The sequence below is a fragment of the Trichosurus vulpecula genome, chromosome 8, assembly GCF_011100635.1.
Source record: "Trichosurus vulpecula isolate mTriVul1 chromosome 8, mTriVul1.pri, whole genome shotgun sequence".
Taxonomy (NCBI): Eukaryota; Metazoa; Chordata; class Mammalia; order Diprotodontia; family Phalangeridae; genus Trichosurus; species Trichosurus vulpecula.
In genome coordinates, this window is record NC_050580.1 from 171,604,176 (window position 1) to 171,628,864 (window position 24,689).

General features: G+C 36.7%; 1 protein-coding gene across 1 annotated transcript in view; it reads left to right on the top strand.

Annotated features, from left to right (window-relative positions):
• FBN1 (fibrillin 1) overlaps positions 1-24,689 on the top strand; it is a 311,665-nt gene that overhangs the window by 249,426 nt on the left and 37,550 nt on the right. Inside the window, exons 39-48 of the mRNA XM_036734672.1 lie at positions 69-194; positions 1,775-1,897; positions 2,638-2,796; positions 4,374-4,445; positions 10,067-10,192; positions 14,332-14,454; positions 18,736-18,861; positions 21,178-21,294; positions 22,138-22,266; positions 22,752-22,871. Coding sequence (XP_036590567.1) covers positions 69-194; positions 1,775-1,897; positions 2,638-2,796; positions 4,374-4,445; positions 10,067-10,192; positions 14,332-14,454; positions 18,736-18,861; positions 21,178-21,294; positions 22,138-22,266; positions 22,752-22,871 — 1,221 coding nt within the window. The remainder of the gene's footprint in view (positions 1-68; positions 195-1,774; positions 1,898-2,637; positions 2,797-4,373; positions 4,446-10,066; positions 10,193-14,331; positions 14,455-18,735; positions 18,862-21,177; positions 21,295-22,137; positions 22,267-22,751; positions 22,872-24,689) is intronic.

Sequence of the window (24,689 nt, forward strand, 5' to 3'; positions counted from 1 at the left end):
TATGTATTTTAGTTTTTCTTAATTTCTTTCATGGAACTAAAATGATGCAATCATTTTCATTTGGATAGATATTGACGAGTGCCAAGAACTGCCCGGACTTTGCCAAGGAGGGAAATGTATCAATACATTTGGCAGCTTCCAGTGCCGCTGCCCAACTGGTTACTACTTGAATGAAGAAACCCGTGTATGTGATGGTAAGTGGTTCACAGGTTATGTGCAACATGAGGAGGGGATCTCAGAAACCTGGATGTAGTTAGATACTAGTATAACTTGAGTAAGGAGCATAGTTGCAATAGTCTTTAATAGTGCATGTAACTAAGTAGGATAATACAGTAGTGCATGTATCAGCTTATTCTAAACTATCTAAAATTGTATCCTTTCTGGCAATTTTTAGGAGCTTTCACTTCCAGTGAAGAGAGAGGATGTCTGTGGTGCTTTGTGAAAGAAAGCTAGACAATTTCTCATATTCTAAGGAAAAATAATTTTGGGGGGGTCTTTATAAAAATGTTATTGCTATATTTTGTTTTCATATCCCCTCCATTTCCCAGTATATCTCTCCATGCTCTCCCTCTCAGTTCTCCCTTTTGACAAAGAACAGGAAAGAGAAGATAAAAGCAAAAGTAACCAGCATGTTAACTGAATCCAACATTATGTTCAGTATTCCACACCTGTTGTTCCTAATCTCTACAGATAAGGGAGTGAGGTGTATTCTCACATCTCTTCTTTGGGGTGACTGATTGATCACTATGATTACATAACATTTGATTTAGTTGGGTTTTGGTATTTTTTGGTCTTTCTTTTTACATTGCTGTAGTCATACATATTGAGGAAAATTTTTTTCTTACTGCATTGTCTTGCACTCCTCCTTCCCCTTATCCTATTTTTCAGTAATTCTCTTATTCTAATTGTCTTGTGATTCCTCTTCTTTCTCTCCCTTATCATTTCTACCTATTCAACTTATTTGAAGTGGATTTTCTCAGAAGATAACACATGGTATAACTATTGGTTCCTGGGCTAGCCAGTTATCATGTATACGCCAAAGAACACGGAAAACTTTGTATGATCTTTAGTTTATGAGTCACTAGAAATTTTCTTGACCCAGAGAACTTTCAACTAACTGCAGTAAACCGTATGGTTAATTAGGGAGTAGAACACTAGTTGAACTAGTATCCTGGCATATTTAGTATCAGACTTGCTACAAAGAGAATCTAAGCTCACTTTGTGACTTATTAATATGTCATTCTCATCAAAAATTGGTTGAGTACCCATGGGGTACTACCTCAGAAATTACAGGATTTATAGAAATTAGATTAGGCTTCTTTCAGCCTTAAAAAGAAAGATAAAATGCCTTCTCACAGAAATAACATGGAAGCCAGTTGCTGAGGTCTGCACTGTTGCTTTCAGTGATGGATAGTTAAAAATTAGGAAACTTTCATGTTTCAGTCTCCCCAAACCCCATGGTAAAGTGACGGAAGTGTTTGTTAAGAATTTTAGCATATTGTTGTCACTAAATAAAACTAGGAGATGGTAAGGTGAGGGTCATGGGGGAAAAGTGGTGTTGCCTCAAGTTTTATTCCTGTGCCTCCTCGCAAAAAGCATGAAGTGGAACAGGTAAGGGATCAATGAACTAAAGACCCGATTGCTAAATATTGAATTCAGTGAGTGCTAAGAAAGTTTCTTCTTCCAGTATTTGAAGGGACAGTGACATTGAGAACTGGGCAGTTCCAAAGGATGAATGACTCACTTTTAAAATCTGCTTCTTTTTGGGTTACAGATGTAAATGAGTGTGACACTCCTGGTATCTGCGGTCCTGGAACATGTTATAACACAGTTGGGAACTACACTTGTATTTGTCCTCCAGACTATATGCAAGTTAATGGTGGAAATAACTGCATGGGTAAGCCTGAGTCTTTCTTGAAAATACGGTCTTTGTTCATTATTTGCAAGGTATCAGAGAGGGAGCATCAAATATAGCTTGCTTATGTGCAATATAAACCATCGGTGCTGAGGGCTGGGCTGCTCATCCAGACTGATGCCATCTCTTTGTACTCCTCATGGAGTTCATCCTTTTCTTGGCTCACCAGAAGTTTGGCATTTTGGTAGCTTAGTGTGGGTGGGTAGGAAGTTTTTTTTCTTTTTTTTTTAAATGTAATGTTGGAAAATCCAAGACAACTGTTTAATAACACTTCTTTTGTTTGGCTTTTGGGTGTATCTTTACACAATTATATTTACAGTACTGACCTGTGGTATTATAACATCATATGTCGGAAATGAGAAATTTAATGGCAAATGGAGTGGAGCATTGTTACTAGGAGACTGGGCAAAGAATCATGTAAAGTTTATTAATGCTACAGTTCCATAATGACTTAGTTCTGTGGTACAAAGTATGAGGGAGTGAGTTTTTAAAGGCCTTTTTCTCACAGTATCACACTTTTAAGTGTACAATATTGTTCAAGAGAGTGAGTGGATTTTTCATGCCTTTGAAGAAAGGAGGGAAAATAAAATGACAGACAAATTAATTGGTAGCAGATCCCCAAATTTGAAAGCATTCTTTAGGAAGCTTATACTTACCAGAAACTTATTGTAGTTTCCCTACCCACTGATCCTTTCCTCTGCCTTCTTTTTCCCCCCTCCTAGATATGAGAAGGAGTTTATGCTATCGAAATTATTATGCTGACAACCAGACCTGTGATGGAGAACTTCTGTTCAATATGACCAAGAAAATGTGTTGCTGCTCCTATAACATCGGCCGTGCCTGGAACAAGCCCTGTGAACAGTGTCCCATTCCCAGCACTGGTGTGTTCACTTTTCTTTTTCCTTAAACAGTACATTGTCAATACACACATCTGTCCCTCTGTTGATAGGAAAATCAGTTTTGTCTCTGGATAAGGAAGTTGCATTGGTTAAGAAAAACTCATACACCCAAGGCACACCCAAATTCACTTTTGATCCAAGTCTGCCCTGCTGAAAACTGGCACACAGTGTTAGTCTTCAGTGTTTATTTAGTCACCAGAACTTGCAGCCACTACACATTACAGAGCTCTGAAAGCAGTTCTTACTTCTACAGTGTTCACAGTCTAAGGAAAAGACTGGGCAAATCAGACAGATGTATATGACAAATAAATGAGTTATTATTACAGTCATTACACTTCAGCATAGCTTAAGTGAATACAACATGCTCAGCATTGAATAGGGTATTCAACTATCTCTTCCACCCAGCCAGCATTTCATGAAATAGGAAGACATTGTTCTCACATCTAGTAGGGTAACTGTAATTTGTGTGAATTGTTACCCCAAGAAGATCATTTCTTCAGCCAAATAAGGAAAGAGACAAAGATTAATTATAGCCTTGAGTTGCTGTCATGTTTTAATTTCTTGTACTTTAACCTTCTCTCTTAGACTCTCCTGCTTTCAAAAATGTCTATTTATGATGGCAAATGCAGTTGAGTAGCATATGAGATTCAAAAACTTAATGTTTTAAGAGTAAAGATACTACTATAATTCTATGTAATATTTATATAACTTTTACAGAATTAACACAGCCTGTATTTCCATCTAATGTGAAGAAAGGCTCCAGAAAACACCACCACCGACATAGCAACCTGCATACCTTTTTGTAAGCCCCCCAAATGTCTAGCTTTTTGTTGTCATCAGTCTACCTAATAGGATACTTGATGGCAGTGAAAAACTTGTGAAATATTATGAGTTGATCAGATTTTACATTTTTTGTTCAAATTCTTACCCTCATGATTTTTATATATAATTTTCTATGGCTCTTTTAGTAGTGAAATGATGTTTATTTGCAGTTTACACTTAACACATCTGTTGGAGTAGATAGACAATTTTATCTAATTAATTTGGTATACACACACACAAGTACAGTAAATGGTCACAGTTGTTTACCCTCAATTATTTTTGTACTGAAGTAACATTTTTCTCTCCAATCTTCAGGGAAAACAGGATTTCAGGGACATTCAGGTGATTCTCATGTGCCTTAATGCAAGGTGAAGAGAACCAATCCACAAGTAAATTGCAGAGTTGTTGATCCATAACCTTTGGTATACACACCCACACACCCCCCCCACACCATGAAATGAAAGTATGTATGCTTACCTTTTAGCTCTGCTGAGAAATAATATATGCTAAAGCCTCAGTCTTCCTTAACAGGATAACATGAGACTACTTTTCCCTCAGTGCTTGTCTTTAGGCATGAATTTACAAAGCCTTGTAGACATGCTCAAATGCACTAAAATTCATTCTTAAATGACTACAAAGACTATGGAGAAATGAACCTTTCAGGTGTTTTAATAATATAATTGACTTCTGTATACCATCAACTGCTTCTTGTTTGCTTTTTGTTTTTGTTCCTGCAGATGAATTTGCTACACTCTGTGGTAGCCAGAGGCCCGGCTTTGTTATTGACATTTATACTGGCTTACCAGTTGGTGAGTTAAAACAACAATCGCAGCTTTTTCAGAGACTCTGACCTTTGCCTATATGCTAGGGAAAGGGAGATAGTATAAAGACCTTTGTTTTCTCACTTTTTTTTCCACCCTGAAAGAAAAAGACTAAACTATACCATGTAGCCTTTATTCAAACACCAACCCTTGGTTTGAAAGAAACTCTGCAAACGTACTATTTAACTCCACCTAGCTGGCAACAGTGCTTACTGCTCATGATTAAGAGAATTGGAAAGCTTCTCACTAAATTATAATCAAGCCTAGTTAAACCAACCCTAGGCACCAACAAACAGAAAGTTCTGGGAGTAGGGCCAGAGTCCTTTCTGACTAATGCATCAGTTTAATCTGACTTTTCACACCAGTCCCTATGTGTGTGTCATTGACATGAGACCACTTTTCTGTTTAATTGATATCTTGAAAAGAACCTGTCCTTACAGTGTGCATGAGCATTGTGGAAATCTTTTATATCTCAAGTACTGCTGCCATAATTAGCATTGACCATGATGGCAAGCAGTATTAGTGGAAGTACTCATATAATAACATTTAAGAATACCACACACCATTCAGTCAGTGTAGGTGTTGTCTTTTGTGGTTTTAAAACAAATAATGTAGGAGAAATGAAACAGATCTCTCCTTGTTGAATTTTTCCCTCCTGGGTTTATGTTCAATCTCATACCCCTCAAAACTGAGCAGCTGCTTTTATTAGTGGGCACCACAGCTTTCTTTAGTTTCCCTTCTTCTTAATCAGTAAGCTTGAATCAGCAACAGCCTTTCCAGTGACCTTGTATAAAAAGTCAAGAGCCCGATCCAGCAATCATCTTGGCTCCCTGAGTGCCAAATTCATATGGCTACATAGGCCAGGCAGCATCCAAAGAACTTTCATGGTTTGGAAAGAAAAAATGCTAAATGACATTGGCATAAAATACCTAGCCCTCTCTACTTTGTTTTTCCCCTTCATAGACAGATCTTTTAATCTCCTTAGAATCTCCAGTCTGTGACAAGTGGGCTGTTGTAATGATGGTGGTCCGTGGGGAATGTAAGTCCATGGATTCCTGTGTTTGTTTACCTCAGGTTGGCTGCCCTCTAGTGTTGGCAACGAGCAAATGCTTTGAAGCAAGAGCTCCAAGGAGGTGTTTGCTAAAAGCAGGACGATTTTGAAGTGTGTCCCTGAATGAACTGTAATAGAATCTCTTGGAAATCAAGATTTTAGAAACTCTAGACCAAAATGTATGATCTATGACATGAGAACCTAAGAGAACCCAAATTAAGTATTCACTTTAAGATGTTCTAAAGCCTCATGGTGTGTTGTACTGCATTAGTGGTAATTCTAGTTTCATCGAGTAGTGGAATAGTATGAGCTTTGCATGCGCTTCAAAAATGACTCCTTTTAAAATCACATTCTTCTAAAACTGTTGCTTCACAAGCCACGGGTAAATCCAGTGACAGCACAAGGCATGGAGAGTTCAGCTTTAACAGAACCATCTCCATATCCTAGCAGATAGGACTTAGGCATCTGTATAGAGTGAAACATCAGAGTTCCTCTTCTGGCCCTTCTCCCTGTAACAATTCATCTTTATAACGAAAGTAACTAATATTACATAATAAGGGGGAAACTTGCTCTCATTTCTTTTGTCCTTTAACCAGTCAGCATCTGATTCTCTTATCAATACAGTGGATAGAGTGCTGAACCTAGAGTCAAGGCCTGAGTTCAGATTTGGCCTCAGATACCTTAGTAACTCTATATCTCTAGACAAGTCACTTAACATCTGTCTGCCTCAGTTTCCTTATCTGTAAGATGATAATAATAATAACTCCCTTTCAGGGCTGTAATTAGAATAAAATTTGGTATCTGTTAAAATGTTTTGCAAACCTTAAAGTACAATATAAGTACTAGTGATAATAATAATAATTCTTATTATTAGTATCTTCATCATTATTATTCCTCTCTGTAGATGTTCCACTAAGCTTTCAACTCTCAAACTACTCACCAAAATAAAATAGTAAAACAAACAAGCATAAGGGTCAAGAGTCCTTAGGTTACATCAGTATACTAGATGATGGAAAGGGGCAGTCTACAGGGCAGATGACAGACAGGGCCTGGAAGAGCTTAGGAGGCTATAGCAAGGGAGGTGGTTTGGACTGATGGCTTCCCATGTCATTAGAAGGAACTAAATTGGTATCTTCCATCTTATTCCAAGCCCTGTGAGCAGTTGAGCAGCTCTGATGGGTTCAGTTCTGAGATGGTCCAGGACTGGTGGGAGGGGGAAAGATAGAAGGGTGTTCCTGATAATGGAGGGTATAAGCAAACCCTATGCTTGAGGGGACACAAGAAGAATGAGATGTAGCTCTAATCTCAAAGAAGTCTTTAGCTTGCTAAGAATATATATGCACATGAAAAGAGAACATTAAGTGCCCAGGGAGTTCCCTTAGACACCAGCAGCTCTGAGATGAGAGTAGGAGAGCTCACTTTTTTTGGGGGGGGGCAGGCCAAGAGAAAAAAAATACATGTTCTGAACTTAAACACAAAATAAGATAAACATTTCCAAATACAAAATAGAACAGAAAAAGAGGATTGTACATGAAGCTTCAAATTGGTATAATCTATAGCTTGCTTTTCTTTTTAAATATATAACAAATCATCATTTTTTTTAAAAAATAAAAATAAAACAACCCCTTCCAGAATTCCCCAGGACTTTGGTAGGACTGTGTCCCTCCCAGATCTGCTACTTACTACCTGTATGACTTTGGACAAGTAATTTGTCTTCTCTGAGCCTCAGTTTCCTCAACTGCAGACAGGACAGTGGCCTCGGAGTCAAGAAGTCCTGCATTCAAATCACCCCTGAGATACTTACATGCAATGTGACTCTGACAAGTCATTTAACCTCTCTGGGTCTCAGTTTCTTCATCTGTAAAATGAGAGAGCTGGATTCGATGGCCTCTAAAGACCCTTTAGCTGTAAAATCTATGATACTATAAATAGGTGACCTCTACAAGCCTTTCTAATTCTAAGTTTGTGATTCTATGACATTAGGAGGAAAGGAAACCACACCTTTAAACCATAGTATATCCTGCTCTTTTTATAGCTGAGAAACAGAAAGCCAAAGAAGCTAAGAGACTTGCCCAGGATATCCTAAGCCCTAGTCTAGTGCTTTGTGTTGTGCTGTTCCATCTGTCACTGAGTCCCTCTGGAGTTCACATCTGTCACTTGTTAGTTCTCAGGGAAACTGGATGATTAATAAATACTCCCTTTACTCTCCTCCCCCTTCTATGGACTTGGGACAAGATATTTAGCATAATACCCAGTTCTGCTGTGACAGAATATTTTACTGTTTTATTTAGGTTTGTTGATTTCATTCAAAATTGATATACCTTTGCAAAGCACTTAAGGCAACTGACTTCTTGTTCTAGAATATAGAATTTGACCTGCAGCACTTTTGTTGATCTTTCCCTGGCACAAAGGCAGGAAAAGAAAAAAAAATACATAAATATTCACTTTCTTTTTTGTGTCAAAGGCTGATGAAGAATATAACACATTTTCGTTAATACAAGAAAAATATTGTAGATTCAACTGTACAATACTACATCATTTTTACTTCAAACAAAAACCAGTATGAATTCAATAATATTTTCCCTAATCTGTACTAAAGAAATACCATAATATAAAAAACATTTTATTATTGAAGTAGTTATGATGATACCATGTTTAATAACTATAAATAAAATTTTAAGATCTAACATGAATCACCAATATATAAGAAATATACTAATATTTTCAATAGTCCTAGGACCATGAGCTTTGATTTAATATTACCCTTAAGGTTCAAACTATTAAATCTTGTCATACATAGGAAAGTGATAACATAGAGAGAAAAATGCCAGACTTGATTCAAAAAGTCTGGGTTTGAGTCCCCACTGTGCTATATAATAGCGGTTTACCTGTGATCATTTCAACCCATCTGGACTGTTTCCTTTTTTTCTAAAGTGAGAAAGTTAAACTTTATCCTTTAGAAGTATGGTGGTAGGACTGAAGACAAACAACTAAATAGACAGGAATGTGTATAATTCTACATCTTAGCAAGTAAGTTTTTAAAGCAAGAATTCTTAACTTTTTGCGTTGTGAGCCCTTGTGGCAGTCTAGTAAAGCCTATGGCTTCAGAACAAATTTTTCACTTCGGAATGTTTTTAAATGTACAAAATACAATACATAAAGTTACAAAGGAAATCAATTATAGAGAAGTACAGTTATCAAAGTGCTTTTTAAAAGTCAGTTCATGGACCCCAGGATAAGAACCTCCCTGGTTTGGAGCAAGGTTCCAGTCTAATTTAACAACTGGTTCTTTTGAATTCTCTGAGTCTGTCAGTCATTCCTACTATCCTCAGTTAAACTGAATGACTGGCAGAATCTGACTGGGATATATAAATAAGAAAAATGATGAGTTAAGTGGTTTTGCTTTCCTTCTCATTATTAGGTCCTCTATTTTTTGCCAAACAATGTTTAGGGGTGTGAGATTGAATATATCCACCTTCCTCAGTGCCTTAAAGTATTCCTTGCTATTCCAGGCTTATTCCCACCATGTTCCTTCTCCTTTTCCCTCTGAAATGTACCTACTATGTGCAAAGCAGTGGGAAAACAAAAACTTAGAATTATCCAATTCCTGCCCTCAAGGAACTTACACATTCTACCCGTAGCCCCATATCTACTCTTGTTTTTAGTACCCATGTGACATCATCTTCATCCTTCTTCCTGACTTTACTCACCAATGTTGACTGACTGACTGATATTCTTGTTCCGTCTTCTGTCTCCAGCCTTGGCTATCCTCACTTCTACTTCCTCACCAAAACTACTTAAAAGAGAGCATAGTAAAAGAGAGTAGAGTTAGAGTGGACCGGACCACTGTCCTCTACCATGTTCACCTTTCTTTCTTTTTCATTTTATCCGTGAACTGAACACTTTTTGTTAAAAGCAGTTCCTAGTAATAATAATATTCATTATACTCCTCACTTAATAGACAGTGCTGTAGCTTTTAGCGCAGTGACGCCTATCTGGCAAGGAATCATCCTAGCAAAGAATAAAAGACAGATAGGCAATGCGATCATAGATGTCGAGCTGAATGAAGATGCATCTAGCCAAACCCCTTATTTTGCAAGTGAAGAAACTGAGGCTCAGAGTGCTTAAGGAATTTTGCCCAGTGACACACAAAAAGTGACCAAGTTGGGAACCCTACTTCTAGCACTTCTTGCACTACGCCACATTTTTTTCCTGATTGGTGAGAAGTAAATGCTGACCACAAAATTCTAAGGAGCTTCAGCTGTTAAAACACTTTCAAGAATTTAAAAACAACAGTACACCTTTGGGATGCTAATGAGAGCACACATGAAAATTCTTTGCACCAACAAAGTAAGCAGAACAGGCTGTCTCTCTACCAGACATCTCTTTTAGATCTCTTCATGAGTGGGGTTCTGAGATGTGGTTAGATTTCTTCCCTGTCCAGGAGATCTCTCTTGTCGATAGCATTAAAAACTGTTGGTTTACAGTTCATATTTATATTGTATAATTTCCAGATGATCTATTGTCAGCCACATAAGATTGTCTTTCTTTTTTCTAGACATTGATGAATGCCGAGAGATCCCTGGCGTCTGTGAAAATGGAGTTTGTATCAACATGGTTGGTAGCTTCAGATGCGAATGCCCAGTAGGGTTCTTTTATAATGACAAGTTATTGATTTGTGAAGGTGAGTGGCTCTGTGATTACCATACCCAGGAATGAATCCAAACAATAACCTAGTAAAACACCCATTCTTACCATGTCTTGCATAGCTCAGACATCAGAAATACCGCAAGTGCTAAGAACTGTGAAGGATAAGATTTAGTGAATATTATTTTGTTTCATGCAGATTATCCACTGAATCTCAGTGGAACTACTAGTACATGTGTGAACATACTAGATTTTCTAGCTGTTATAAAATCATGAATTATTGGGAGTGGCAAATAGATTTACTTTTTTTTCATTATTTGAAAGTGAATACAAGTGGTGGGAGGTCTTCCTCTGTTGACTCTCAAAAACTATATTCCCTTGCAACATGAAACTGTGGCTCTTTCAATTATAACAAGCTTTAATGTAAATATTCTAAAGTCCTGAGAGATTTCCAAATGCCAGAGACCACAAATTTGTATTTTATATGAAGAATACTTGGATTAGACATAATACTTTCTCATTTTCAAATTACCTTTTCCCCATTAGTAAAGGCACACTGTGACTTAATTACCTAGCTTTTTATTCAGTCAGATACTGGCAGCACATATTTGCATTTTTATGAGTGAGAAGTTGCTGGCTATTAAATATGCTTCCTGTAGTAGGACATCTGGAATGCACTGTGACTCAATTCAACAAGCATTCAGTAAATACCTACTGTGTACAGAACACAGTGCTAGACACTGGGAGAGATATAGTTTGTGTGTGTGATAGACATCACACATATACACGTACATATACACATGTACACATGTGTATATGTATATCACATGCGCACACATCTGTATCTAGACCTAAGCTATGTAGATCTAGATATAGATATGTAGACATATATATGTACACACACATGAGGGACAGAGTCATACAATATAAATTGTGTGTGTTTGTATGCATATAACATGTATATTATGGTATTGTAACATTCATAATTGTGTATATATATCATATAATTATATATAACTATTATTACAAGATAACTATTACAATTACAAGATAACTATTACAAGATATATAATATAACACTATATTATTTTTATTATAATGTATTATATATATTAATTACATATAGCCATATTAATATAATATATAGCTATAATATGTAATACCATATAATATAAAATATAATATGTAGTTATAAAGTTAATATAGCAATATATTTACATATTGCATTATATATTATATAACTATGATATACATATAAAATATATAATTCATATATATATAATTTATATGATGTGATTCTGTCCCTCATAGAATTTAGATTGAAGTAGTAAGTTGAGAGAGGACATAAGCACATATTTAGATGTTCTCACAGTCTTCTTCTTTCTGTCAATCAGTGATCATATATTAAGCACTTGCTGTGTGCCAGGCATTGTGTTATGTGCTGACAAATGTGAAACAATTGCTGCCCTCAAGGAATTTACATTTTAATGGGGAACGTGTGTGTGAGTGTGTGTGTGTGTGTGTATATGTATATATATATATATATATACATACACATACACATACACACACACACACACACACACACACACACATATATATGTATATATAGGTATATAAAAGATACAGGTAAAGTAGATACAAGATAACCTTAGAAGGGACAGCACTAGTGCCTGGGGGAACCAGAGCAGAGGTGACCCTGCCTCCACCCATTAATATTTGCTTAAAGAGCTGACTGCAGAGATCTCATTTGTACTTAACTAGAGCTTCTAAACAAAAGATTAATTTATGATGCCAAATCTACTTAGAATTGTGCAAGTATTCTAGGTCAGTGATCTCCAAAATGGGAGCAATGGCCCGATACTAAGGCATATATAACCAACCAATTAAAAGAGTGGTGAGATGAGTCAAATACTACCTTCCCTGTGATAGCCAATTGTGGGGCTTGTCTCAAGTCCCAACACTCCTGCACTATTACCCTTCACTCCGATGTACAAGCCCTCAGCCTCTTCTGTTGTAAGCCAGACATTGGCCTCTCAGGGCAATTTTAAACTAGCTACTGCTTGGGCATCCATAGCAATAATTGTATAAGCATCATTGGGAAAACTCTTTATCCATTCTGTCGCCCATTTGAGATGGGCAGAGTGAATCATAGAGTATCAGCAGGCATGGTTTGATTGTGATCTGCATCATAGATATCATTACATTATCTTTCATTCTAAACCCACCCCTCTTCAAAACTTTCCTATTGCTGTTGAGGGACCCACCATCCCTCTAGTGACTCAGGTTCACAATCTCAGTGTCTTCTTCAATTTTTTATGTCCCCTCACCCTAAATAACTCAGTCAGTTGCCAAATCTTGTCAGTTCTGCCTCCACATATCTCACTTCTAGCCATTTTCTCTATTCATACAACCATTAGCCTGATTCAAGAGCTTATCACCTCTTGCCTGGACTATTGCCGTGGCCTCCAAATTCATCTCCCTGCCTCCAGTCTTTCCCTTCTCCAACCCATCTTCCATATAAATGACTACCAAAGTGATTTTCCTAAACACGGCTCTGGCCATGTCACACCCCTGCTCAATAATTCAGGAGTCCCTGTGGACTCTAGGGTGAAATATTATTTCATTTTATGTCATCCTTATTAAATTTCTATTTTTATGTTTTACAATATTCCTAATTATTAGTATAATGATACATATATATATAAAAATAAGTAAATATACACATGTTGGGATGCATATTCAAAGAATTTCTACTCTCAGTTTAGATGAACAGTTTAGATACCATTGTTCTAGATGACACATACAGAAATCAAGGGTCAATGCTTGGATTGTAAAGTTGTCAGAGGCTTTGTGATAATCAATTCTTGATTCTGCAGGGGCCAGATTATCTATTCTTCCAATTTCCCAAAGATAATCTTTAATCTCAGGTCAGTTTCTTCCCATGGCTCTTGATAGCTTCCTAACTGATAGGCTGAGAGAATGCAAACTAATTTTAATATGAATCCATGTGATCTGTAAGTAGAAAGATTATTTTGTTGCTAAATAAAGCACATATGCCAAAAGGGGGTTTTGGATTATTTATGCTCTTGTTCCCTTCAGTTAACACAGATAATGTAGTCTCATAAATAATACGCAAGACGTGTGTTTGTCAAAGATCCCAGGGGTGGCCATACAGCACACTTTCCAGGTGCCAGCCTCCTACTCATGTTAAACAAAGGTCACTGTTGAAGCCATTTGCAACTGAATGTCAGGCTGTAAAGTCAGCCTGCCTCTGAGCAATGGAACAGCTACATAGAGAGAGCTGTTCTGTGTTGTATATCCTATAGGGGTTCACTATGTTCACCTGCTTTAGAGTGAACGGGAAAGACTCTGGGGGATCCCACGGCAGCGTTGGGTACCCTTTGGTCACTTGGTGTGTTTGCTGCCCCCTTGTGGGTCTTTCTGTTACTAAGCTGGATCCTATGCATGAAAACCCCTTTATCAATCGCAAGAAGTTGAGGGACACATTATCACATTATTTGGAGGCTAATCACTTCCTATAGGACCTTTATGAATGTGATTATTACAGTGGGGGAATATGATTTTTATCTGTGTTATAAAATCTATTAACATATGTTACAATATGAAAAAATATGCTCATTTGTTTTTTTTAGGGAAGTCATGGAGAGAAGAGTCAAACCTTTTGAAATCCAGTTACACAAAATGCAAATATTTTTCTTTTGAAATTCTTTTTTTCCACTAATTTTATGTGCCATCTCCCTTATTTAGATTATCTTGATCTAATTACTGTGTGGAAGTCATTAATTAATACCATGCCCTTCACAAACTTTAAGATAATCTTAGGATTATTTTACTAGAATCTTGCTGGACCAGAAAGTGCAGAAAAAATTACATCCCTACTCTATCTAACTTCTATATGACTTTTATATTGCTATGAAATATCAGTATCATTGGATTCCATGTGTGTCCACAAGTCAAGCACTTGATATTAATTTAGAAGTATTTTATGGATAAAATTTTTGGGAAAACAGGTTTGTAAAGTACTTTATCATATTTTCAGTATGCCTGGACTTTAAAAGAAGTAAGCATATGGTTGTTTAATATTAGAGATTTCATTTCACTTTACCTGAGGATCTTCTGTTCTCTTCGTGTCAACTTCTTTTTACCCCATAGATATCGATGAATGTCAGAATGGTCCAGTGTGTCAGCGCAATGCAGAATGTATCAACACAGCAGGCAGCTTCCGCTGTGACTGTAAGCCAGGATACAGGTTCACTTCAACAGGACAGTGCAATGGTATGTACTTCAAAGCTGGCTTCTCACGTCCTTTAAACAACTTAGTTACGTCTAAGAATATATTTGGATTATACTAACTTTGGTTCTGCCATCAATTGCATGAGTCAAGGCTTAGAATACCACCATCTCTCAGCCACGCTGTTTGATTAAAAGTGAGGGAAAGGGAGGCCTTACCATTTCTTCTTTCCTTTTTGAGCATGAAGGAGGCTGCTTTGTGACATATAAAGTAATATAAGAATAAAAGATAACGTTTATATGGGGCTTCAAAGTTTACAAAGCAGTTTACATACATTATCTCATTAGATCCTCACAGCTGCTCTTGGAGGGAAGTGCTCTTATTATCCCCATTTTACAGAGGAGGAAATTGAGGAAGTGAGAGGTTAAGTGACTTGCCTGGGGTCATGTGGCTAATAAGTTTCTGTGGCAGGATTCAAATTCATGGATTCTTAACATTAGGTCAGGCTCTCTAGCAACTATATTACACCTAGTTGTTGTTCACTTGTTTCAGTCACATCCAACTCTTTCTGACCTCATTTGGAATTTTCTTGGCCAAGATACTAGAGTGCCATTTCCTCCTCCAGCTCATTTTACAGATGAATAAACTGAGGTAAAGAGGGTTAAGTGACTTGTCAAGGGCCACATAGCTAGTAAGTGTCTGAAACCAGATTTAACCTCAGGAAGATAATCTTCATGGCTTCAGGCCCAGCACTCTATCCACTGATCCACCTAGCTGCCCTACATATACATAGCCTGTTTTTAAAATTTTATGTGTAGTTGATAAAATTTTAATGTAATAAACAAATTTGTTATGTGACTTGTAAATGTTATATTTGTTTCCTAACATATCTTCCTCTTCCCTCACCCAATTTTTACAGGTGTATTTTTCTTTAATCAGTTAACCAACAAGCACCTACTGTGTGCCAGGCAGTGTCTTAGGCACTGAGGATACAGAGACTATGGATAAAACAACTCCTTCTTGTAAGGAGTTTACATTTTAATGAGGAAGATAAGTACATATATATGTATATACAGAATAAATAAATAAAAGTTGAGGAAGGATCCCAAATAGCCATTGCTAGGATTGGGAAAGATTTAATACAGAAGAAATTCATAGTGCCTCTCCTGGGAGCCTGTGGTTTGTTACCAGTAGAGGTTTTGAAATGCCAAAGGCCTGGTAAGAACAGCTTAGAGAGGTTACTAAAACATACTGAACTGTCGCCAACCTTTCAGATGGGTACTTTTGATGACCAGATGAAATTTTGAATCACTGAATTCCTCTTGAACTACTTCCATCGTATGAGTCTCTTTACTGACATTTCAATGATAAAATATATGTTCATTAAGATAGAAATTATTCAGATATGTACAGTATAACCATAGGAGGATCTCTAAATCAAATGCTTGCATTATTCTTAAGAGAATTCTGTGACTAGAGAATTAAGCAAAGCAGAAATTTCATATTCTTTAGTAATGTTTTCATTATGACATATGGGTGTGTGTGTGTGTGTGTGTGTGTGTGTGTACTTTGTTGTTGTTATTCAGTCATTTTAGTTGTGTCTGACCCCATCTGGGGCTTTCTTGGCAAAGATACTGGAGTGGTTTGTCATTTCCTTCTCCAGCTCAGTTTACAGATGAGGAAACTGAGGGAAACAGAGTTACATAGACTTGCTCAGGATCACACAGCTAGTAAGTGTCTGAGGCCAAATTTGACCTCACAAGGAGGAGTCTTCCCGTCTCCAAGCCTGACACTCTATCTACTTCACCACCAAGCTGTGCTCTCTCTCTCTGTTTCTGTCTCTTTTTCTCTGTGTCTCTCTGACTCTCACTCTATATATTTTTACACACACACACACACACGAACACATACACATATTTCTATGTATTAAGTCTTTTAAATACTTCTATTCCATTACAGAAAGTAAATAGGATTTTTAATTTGCCCAAACTATGTTAAGTTCGAGCATTTTAAAAGTGGTGAATTTTATAAAGGATAAGTCTTTCTGAATCTTCAGTCACATCTTTGGACCTCAATTTTCCAATCTATATAAGAATGGAATTAGACTAGTTGAACTCTAAACTGTAGCTATAGGACCATGGAATTAGTATCATAGAACTTAGAGCTAGAGGAGATCTTACTGACTAGATAAAAAAAATTGAGGTTCAGCCAAGTTAATTAACTTGTTTAAATCCCACATTTTTCTTACTTCAGATCCAGTTCTTTAAAAAAAATTTAAGTTCTTTAAAGCACAGTTAAATTATTTTAATGTACATTAAGAAGACATGGATGGGCTGTGCATGCAGGTTTGCCACAAAACTGGCTATGTGACCTTGGGTGAGACAATAAATTTACCGGGCCTTAGTTTTTCCATCTCTAAAATGAGGAAACTGGACTGGATCATCTTTAAGGTCCCTTGCAACTATCACATTCTGTGGAATGTACCTGTGAGTATTAAACACTGTGTTTATTTTTAGCAAAGGCTATTGTCAAGGTCAATATGAAATATGTTATCTTGCTTATTTCAAGAATTGTGGAACTTGTGATAGGGGCTGCCTGGATATCTTACACATTTCTGAATGAAACAACACAAAGGAACTTGGTCAAGTTTTCCTTGGATTTTCTTATCCACAAGTGATTAAGTGTTAGGAAGTACACTGTTGCCTGTAGTACATTTTGCATTGTTTTATGGGACCTTGATGGGAAAAGGGTGTAGTAGCTGAACAGAAAATCAGTTTGAGAACCAAGCCTGTTTTGTTGAGTTTAGAGTAACATGTGCAAGTATTTAGCATATTGTCAACAGAACTGTTGTTGTTACCCATTTATTAAAATAACAGGACAGGAAAAAGTGGGAAAGCCTCTGATATGAGCCACAATGCCCACATATAATTTGGCAGTGGCACCATTTCCCTGCATTTTGCTCTTATTTTATATTTCTTTGAAAATAGGTGAAATAGTTCCAGGCCAAATAAGAAATGCTGATAATATAGAATATATCATTTCACACCACTCTCTATGTAGACAAGAAATAAGCCAGGGCTATTTATACCCCCAAAACTTAACACATCGGCCTTGTACGAGCTTTAATTCATTAGGATAGTCTCATTGATCTTGCAGAAACTATTGCAGACATATCAAATGGGCAAGGTAAGCTATATCCTGTAGTATATAAAGTGTCCTAGTGTCCTTTACTCATAGCTTTGCTCTGTCACAGACTCCTTTGGCAGTCTAATGAAGCCTATGGATCCCTTCTCAGAGTAATGTTTTTAAATTCCTAAAATGCACAGGATCACAAAGGAAATCAGTTACATTAAAAGAGTTATCAAAAGATATAAGAACAAGTTTATAGACCTTAGGTTAAGAACCCCTACTCATCCAGATCATATTTTTAGTGTTTGCCCTCCTGTGTCAACAGCGGAATCAGGGCTCTGCAGTACTCTTTGCAGTATATTTGGTATAAATACATAGCCATGGGAAACAACTTCTTTTTGCTTAAATATCTGTAGATATATAGTCAGATATGGCAGTTCCCCAAAAATGGCTGTTAAATTTTGTGACCCTATGTATAGAAAGTTGCAAGAGCATCTGTCTCTATCTTGGAAACACAAATTATGTCTTCCCTTTGGGGCATCTTCAGATCAACAGCTATCAGTTGGTATTTGAAAGTTCAAGCCAATTAAAAACAGAAAAAAGTATTGCATTTTAGGGATTGGCAGGAATAGAACTGAAGGGAAATGGCTTCATTAAAGAGTCCAGAGGGTGAGAGAAATAAGTCAAAATAGTAAGGCAAAACTTCATCAAGGAGGAATTTAGGTTGTCTCTCAGGAAAACATATCGTAGTGGCATAGTGGATGTGATGATGATATGATTTCCCAAAGGAAGTCATGGAATCCTCATCAGTTGAGTCACCAAAAACTAGACTAGACAAAATATTTGAGTGTATCATGTAGACTTTAATTTTTCCCTTGGCAGGTAACCAAACAAAAGAAACTTATCTTTTAGGTTGGATTGATTTTCCATCTTCTCATACCACCTCAAAGTTATCTCCTCTTTCAGACCTTTCAGTTGACTGTGCTACTTTCCCGTTATTTAATATTAACTGGGTTTTTGGTCTGATTTATAAGCAAGGGTGTATACTGGATGCAGGTGTTCTGAATGTCTGTAGGACTTTCCATTTCTTACCCCATTCTTTGAGCAAAGCTGTCTAATTAGAGTTTGTTTGATGAGTGTTGGTCTTTTAACTTTGTGATGAATATTCTGGATTTGTCTGTACCTTTCATTTACAGATAGGAATGAATGCCAAGAAATTCCTAATATTTGCAGCCATGGTCAGTGCATTGACACTGTTGGAAGTTTCTATTGCCTTTGTCACACTGGATTTAAAACAAATGCTGAACAAAATATGTGTGTGGGTGAGTATGTGACAAATGTCTCATTATCTACACATCCTTTTGAAAAAAATCTGTTCTCCTTTGCATACATTTCTGTCAATCAAAAAACAATTATTTAATACCTACTATGTGCCAGGCACTGTGCTAAGCACTGGAAAATTAAATGCTAAGTCACTCAGGAGTTCTTTTCCTCTTTGCGAAAGAAGAGAAGTAGGTATGTTATACTTAAAAAAGGGTTCATAATTATCTCTGCAGACATCTTCCTTAGTATTCCTGATTATCTTCCCAAGTATTTACTTTTCAGTCAGATATGAAAAAATCTTCACTCTGAGAGGTGAAGAAAGGATGATAGGCTTGTGTTACTTTTTATAAAATGAGTATAGCTCATGGAATATAAACCATTTCTAACCTGAAATGGGAGCTTACCTTCTAGATTACACAGTGTTAGATTTGCCCGCAGGAATGAGATCTGAAAGCATTTAAAAAACCCTATTCTTCTTTCAGTACTAAATCAGGACAATATTTTAGATTTAACACTATATATATATATATATATATATATATATATATATATATATATATATATATACACACACACACACACACACACACTTATTTCCTTCTCCCCGCACAATTTTTTTCCATTTTGAAAGAATATCTTTTGGACTTCTTGGCAACTCTAAGTACATGAACCAGCTTCACAGCTACAGGCAGAGTGTACTCTACAGCAGTATTGGCCACAGAGCACTTTGGGGCTTAAAGTATATTTTCAGAACCCATAAATGCTGGTCTTGGTGCCCTAGGGGTATGGAATATCACCAGGATAAAGGGTAGGCTGGGGAAATTTTAGAGCAAAATAGAGGAAATTAAGCCTATTTTTATACCAAAAATTTCATATTTAATATTTTAAAGGGAAAATATGTCTAGCATTGAAATTTTCTCACAGAACTCCTATTCATATCACACTGCACTCTGAGGTTCCAGTAAAACTAGAGCGTGATCTTTTGGATATAACTGGAATACTTCAAATGTATTTTGTCCTTTTCAGGGTCAGGCAAAGCATTTGTTTGAAGTAAAAGAACTTCCATAGATCTTCTGTCACTGACTATCCAGCATTCACTCTACATCCCTGGCTCAGATGTCTTTCTTACTCTTTTTTCTCCTGATCTCTTATCCTCCCCTTTTCCCCCAGTTTGCCAGAGAACATGGTGCTACTACTTGGCTGGCAGTGAACTGTGGTCATGACTACTGAGCTGCCGGTGGAACCCTTGTGGTTAAAGTCTAAAAGCTCCAAATTCAAGAGATCTTGGAATGAATATGAGGAAGCCAGTAGCTTCCAGATCTGGATTGACCAGGATCAAAAGTGCTTTAAACCCTAAGCTTGAAACTTAAAAGGAAATTTAACTTTGCAAGTTCTCTCTCCTAACCTCACCTTCTCATTGCCTTATATTTACAAATACGCCAATATATATTTTTCATTCTGAAGCTTCATTTAAATGTTTTAAATCAACAAAAAATATAGTAACTACCTACTGCATGTGTAAGACACATTACCAGACACTAGAGGAGTATTAATATAAGATGGAGATTCATCCTTTAAGGAGCTTATAATCTTACTAAGAAGATAGCCTTCTGCTTCCCCACTGAGGATAACAGTATCAAGCTCTATATAAATAAGTATGATTTGCTTCAGAAGCAACAAAGGAAATAGCAGCATTGTCAAATACTTAAAAGAATTAAGGCTTAGAAATCAAGGAAGAACACTGTGTTAAGATAATCTAAGAAGTCAGGGAATACATTTTAAAAGTGTGAGATGATACATCAGCAAGGGATAATTTACGTTGTGGATCTATAGGAATTTACAGGAGAGAGGAAATCAGCATGGGCTGGGGTGATTAGGCACTTAAAAGTGTGTACTGGAATAATGGAAGGGAGACATATTAGGTGAACTAGACTCCAGTTAGATTAAGGCCAGGGGTGGCAGCGGACCATGAGTTCACCAAATTTCTCTGGTTTTAAGAAAATCATGAGGTAGAAAGAATTATGCAACTAAATAGTTTTTAAAAATAGTTACAATAATTCTCTGTTAGTTCTTACGTCATTATCTTCCATATTACTGAAAGTGATGTGCCAATTATGAAGATAGTTTATCCTTAATATTTATAAATGGAGCCATATTTTCTGCATGTCAAGAGATACCACTGAGACAGAAAATTATGCAGAGATATAGAATTCTCTGAACTCATATGTAGACCTTTTTCGGGTCCTTAAAATCCCTATAACTTACTAGCCTTTGCTGATAAGTAACTGAGTAATCTGTGTCCTTTATTCCTATAGATATAAATGAGTGTGAAAGGGATGCCTGTGGAAATGGAACTTGTAGAAACACTGTTGGTTCTTTCAACTGCCGATGTAACCATGGGTTCATTCTCTCACACAACAATGACTGCATAGGTCAGTATTTTTTCAATATGATTTTATGGAAGAAAAAAGGTTAATTACTTAAAATAAGGATTCTCATTTAATTTCCAGAAGTATTGCATGTAGTCAATAGCCCACTTTTTTTTTCAAAATACAGTGTATTAGGCAATTCTCTAAGACTAAAAAGTGCTGTCCTACATTGGATGAGGGAGTGCCTGACCTCTTTACACTGATGAAAAGACAGTTTAAAAAAATCAGTTAATCAATTTATCAGTCTCTGTGAACTGAATAAACGATTATTCAGAGCATCTTCTCTGTTTCATAAATAAATCATATGATTTAGGAATAATAATGTAGGCTGACTTAGCCAGATGTTCTGCTGTGAATTTTTCTATTAAGAGAAGCAAATTCTTGAATTTGCTTGAAATCACTTTTCCCTCCACTTGTAACTAATTATACCTTCAATTAATCATTGGCAGGTGTAATTAAATACATGCGCTTTATCTTGATGAGAGCTGGAAGCTAATTGCACCTGCAACTACTTGCAGGAATTTTTTATACATTCTATTGTGATATGTACTATTAATTCACTAGTAATTTTTTTTAAAAGGAAACTCGAGCTGCGCCTGGTTTAAAATTCTAATGCAAAAATTTCACACCCTTTAATGACGGTGATTGTCTAAACTACGTTGAGTAAGATTTTACATCTTACTTAGAGCTAGAGCTATGGTTAATAAGAGATCCTCTTAGAATCTTTGTATGTTTGGTGGAGCCAACAGAGACTAGAGCAACCCAGTGTTACTGCATTTGGAATTTTAACTGTTGTCGTAACATTCATTCTCTTTGGACTGTGTCCGATGGCTTTTTTTCTTACAGATGTTGATGAATGTGCTACTGGGAATGGGAATCTATGCAGAAATGGCCAGTGCATCAATACAGTTGGGTCCTTCCAGTGTCAGTGCAATGAGGGCTATGAGGTGACTGCTGATGGAAGAAGTTGTGTTGGTGAGTAGAACCATATAAAAGCTTCCCAAATTATTATAACTTGTCCTTGGTAAAGCAAGGAGGAAGAAAAGACAATAAACCAACATCCTGCTACCTGAAAAATAAAAACAAAAGCCCAAAACTCTGTCTTTATTAGAAAGTCAGGGATGATGACATCTTTTTAAAAATAAATAATCATGCCCACAGTCTGAAAAAAGTTTTCTTCAAAATATTTTGAGGTAAGCTCCAAAATATTATTTTGGAACTATTTTATGGATATAAGAGAGCCCATAAAACCCCTCAGACCCATTAACTTTTTTAAGCTGCTAGGCAAAAAAAAAATCACATCTTTTAGAGAATTTGAGTGTTTTTATGTGTTCTATTTTTAGTTTAAGGTGGGATTTTGTAGTGGGCGTTTCATAGGCTTTAACTCATCTTCATTTTGTTTCTAATGTATTTGAATCTAGCTACCTGATGAAGTTAATGGCCTTCATTTTCCCCTGCAGACATAAATGAGTGTCTAGCTGATCCTGGAAAATGTGCACCAGGGACATGTCAGAACTTGGATGGATCCTATAGATGCATTTGTCCTCCTGGATACAGCCTGCAAAATGACAACTGTGAAGGTACAAGGAGCATAAACTGAAAAAGTAGCATTTCTAATCCTTATTGGAGTATCATAGTTTATGGATCGCTTAATCTTAAGCAGGTCCAGACAGATGGTATCAGTAGTCAGCAAGCATTTATTAAACACCTCCTATGTGTCAGGAACTGTGCAAAGCACTAGGGATACAAAGAAAGGCATAAAATAAGAATGTCCTGCTCGCAAGGAGCTCATAGTCTAATGGAGGAGACAACACGCAAACAACTATGTACAGATAAGATCTAGACCAGATAAATTGGGGTGGTCTCAGAGAGAAGACATTAAATTAAGGAGACCTGGAAAAGGCTTCTTGAAAAAGGTGGGATTGATTTTTACTGAGACTTGTAGGAAGTCAGGGAGTCCAGGAGCTGGAGGGGAGGAGGGAGAGCAGTCCAGGCATGGGGAACAGGCATTGGAAAAAGTCCAGAGTTGAAGTGCTGTGTCATATTTTCATTGTTGAATGGCAAGAATATCTGGGTTTTCCCACTTTGCTACTGCCACTCTGCTCTGTATGTATGTGGTCATGGCATCAAGTAAATGAATGCTGGCCACCCTCTTAGGGTGCATTGAGGCAGCTCATGGAACAGTTGCCTACATACCGTTTTCAGCATATGTTAGATATTTGAAGGTGCTACATTCAGAAATATTGTACTGATTGAAGTGGTTGAAATATTGTTAATGCTTTGAAGATGGAAAAACACATCCTAGGATAATGTAACTTAAAGCTACAAAAAGAACCTTAGAGATAATCTAGTCTAACCACCTATTTTACAGTTGAGGAGCCCAAGGCTCAGAGAATAGAAGGACCACATAGGGAGTAAGGAAGGGGATGATAGCCCAGTCTAGATCCTCTGACTCTAGAACCAATGCCTTTGCACCGTACCCTGCTGTTAAGGCTCATTGAAAGTGGCTGAAGATGAATTTTTTCACCTATAAAAGAGTGAACATATATTGATATTTAATTATTGAATTGAATAGTACTATTGCAACAATTCAGCAATACTGCAATAAATAAGAGATTTATCATTAATATGTAAGATATGTTAAAAAAATCCTTATATTGTGATTGAGAGAACTCTTCAATCATCTGATCCATCCCTTTAACCTCAGACACCTATGAAAACATATCATCTTATAAAACTTCCAAAGAAAATATTCTACGTGTTCAGTATCAGGAATTTTACATCTAACATAAATTGCCAAGTAGTAATACTCCAGGTATAGTCATTTCTTCAGCATGAAATGTTCATCATTAATTGATCTTTAGTCATTAAAGATTGGCCTCATGAATTGAGGCCATTGATCCCATGTAAGTAAATAGAATGGAAATACACAAAAAGATGAATTATCTAATTAAACATCTCTTAAGTACATCTGTTCTTCAGTCCTTCTTCCCACTTCCAGGCTATAGGACACAAAAAGCTAACTCACCAAAGACTAGGGCCCAAAAATGCCACTTGGAACATTTTATAGAAGTCAGACTTTTTACTGTGAGTAAGGCCACTTTTTACTGATCCTGCACAAAACATGTGGCCCTTGACGTCCTTAGCTGTGGCCCTTTGAATGAATCTAAACTTCACAGAACAAATCCCCTTAATGAAAAGATTTGTCTGTAAAACTTGGACTCAGTCAAAAGGCTGTATCCAAGGACCTAGAAGGCCACATGTGATCTTGAGGCTGCAGGTTCCCCACCCCTGAACTACGCCATACTTTTGTTCATGATCCTAAGGTAGGTTTGAAAACAAACTATAATATGGGTCATTGAACATCCTCATCATTTTTTTTTCATTGGCATGAATGT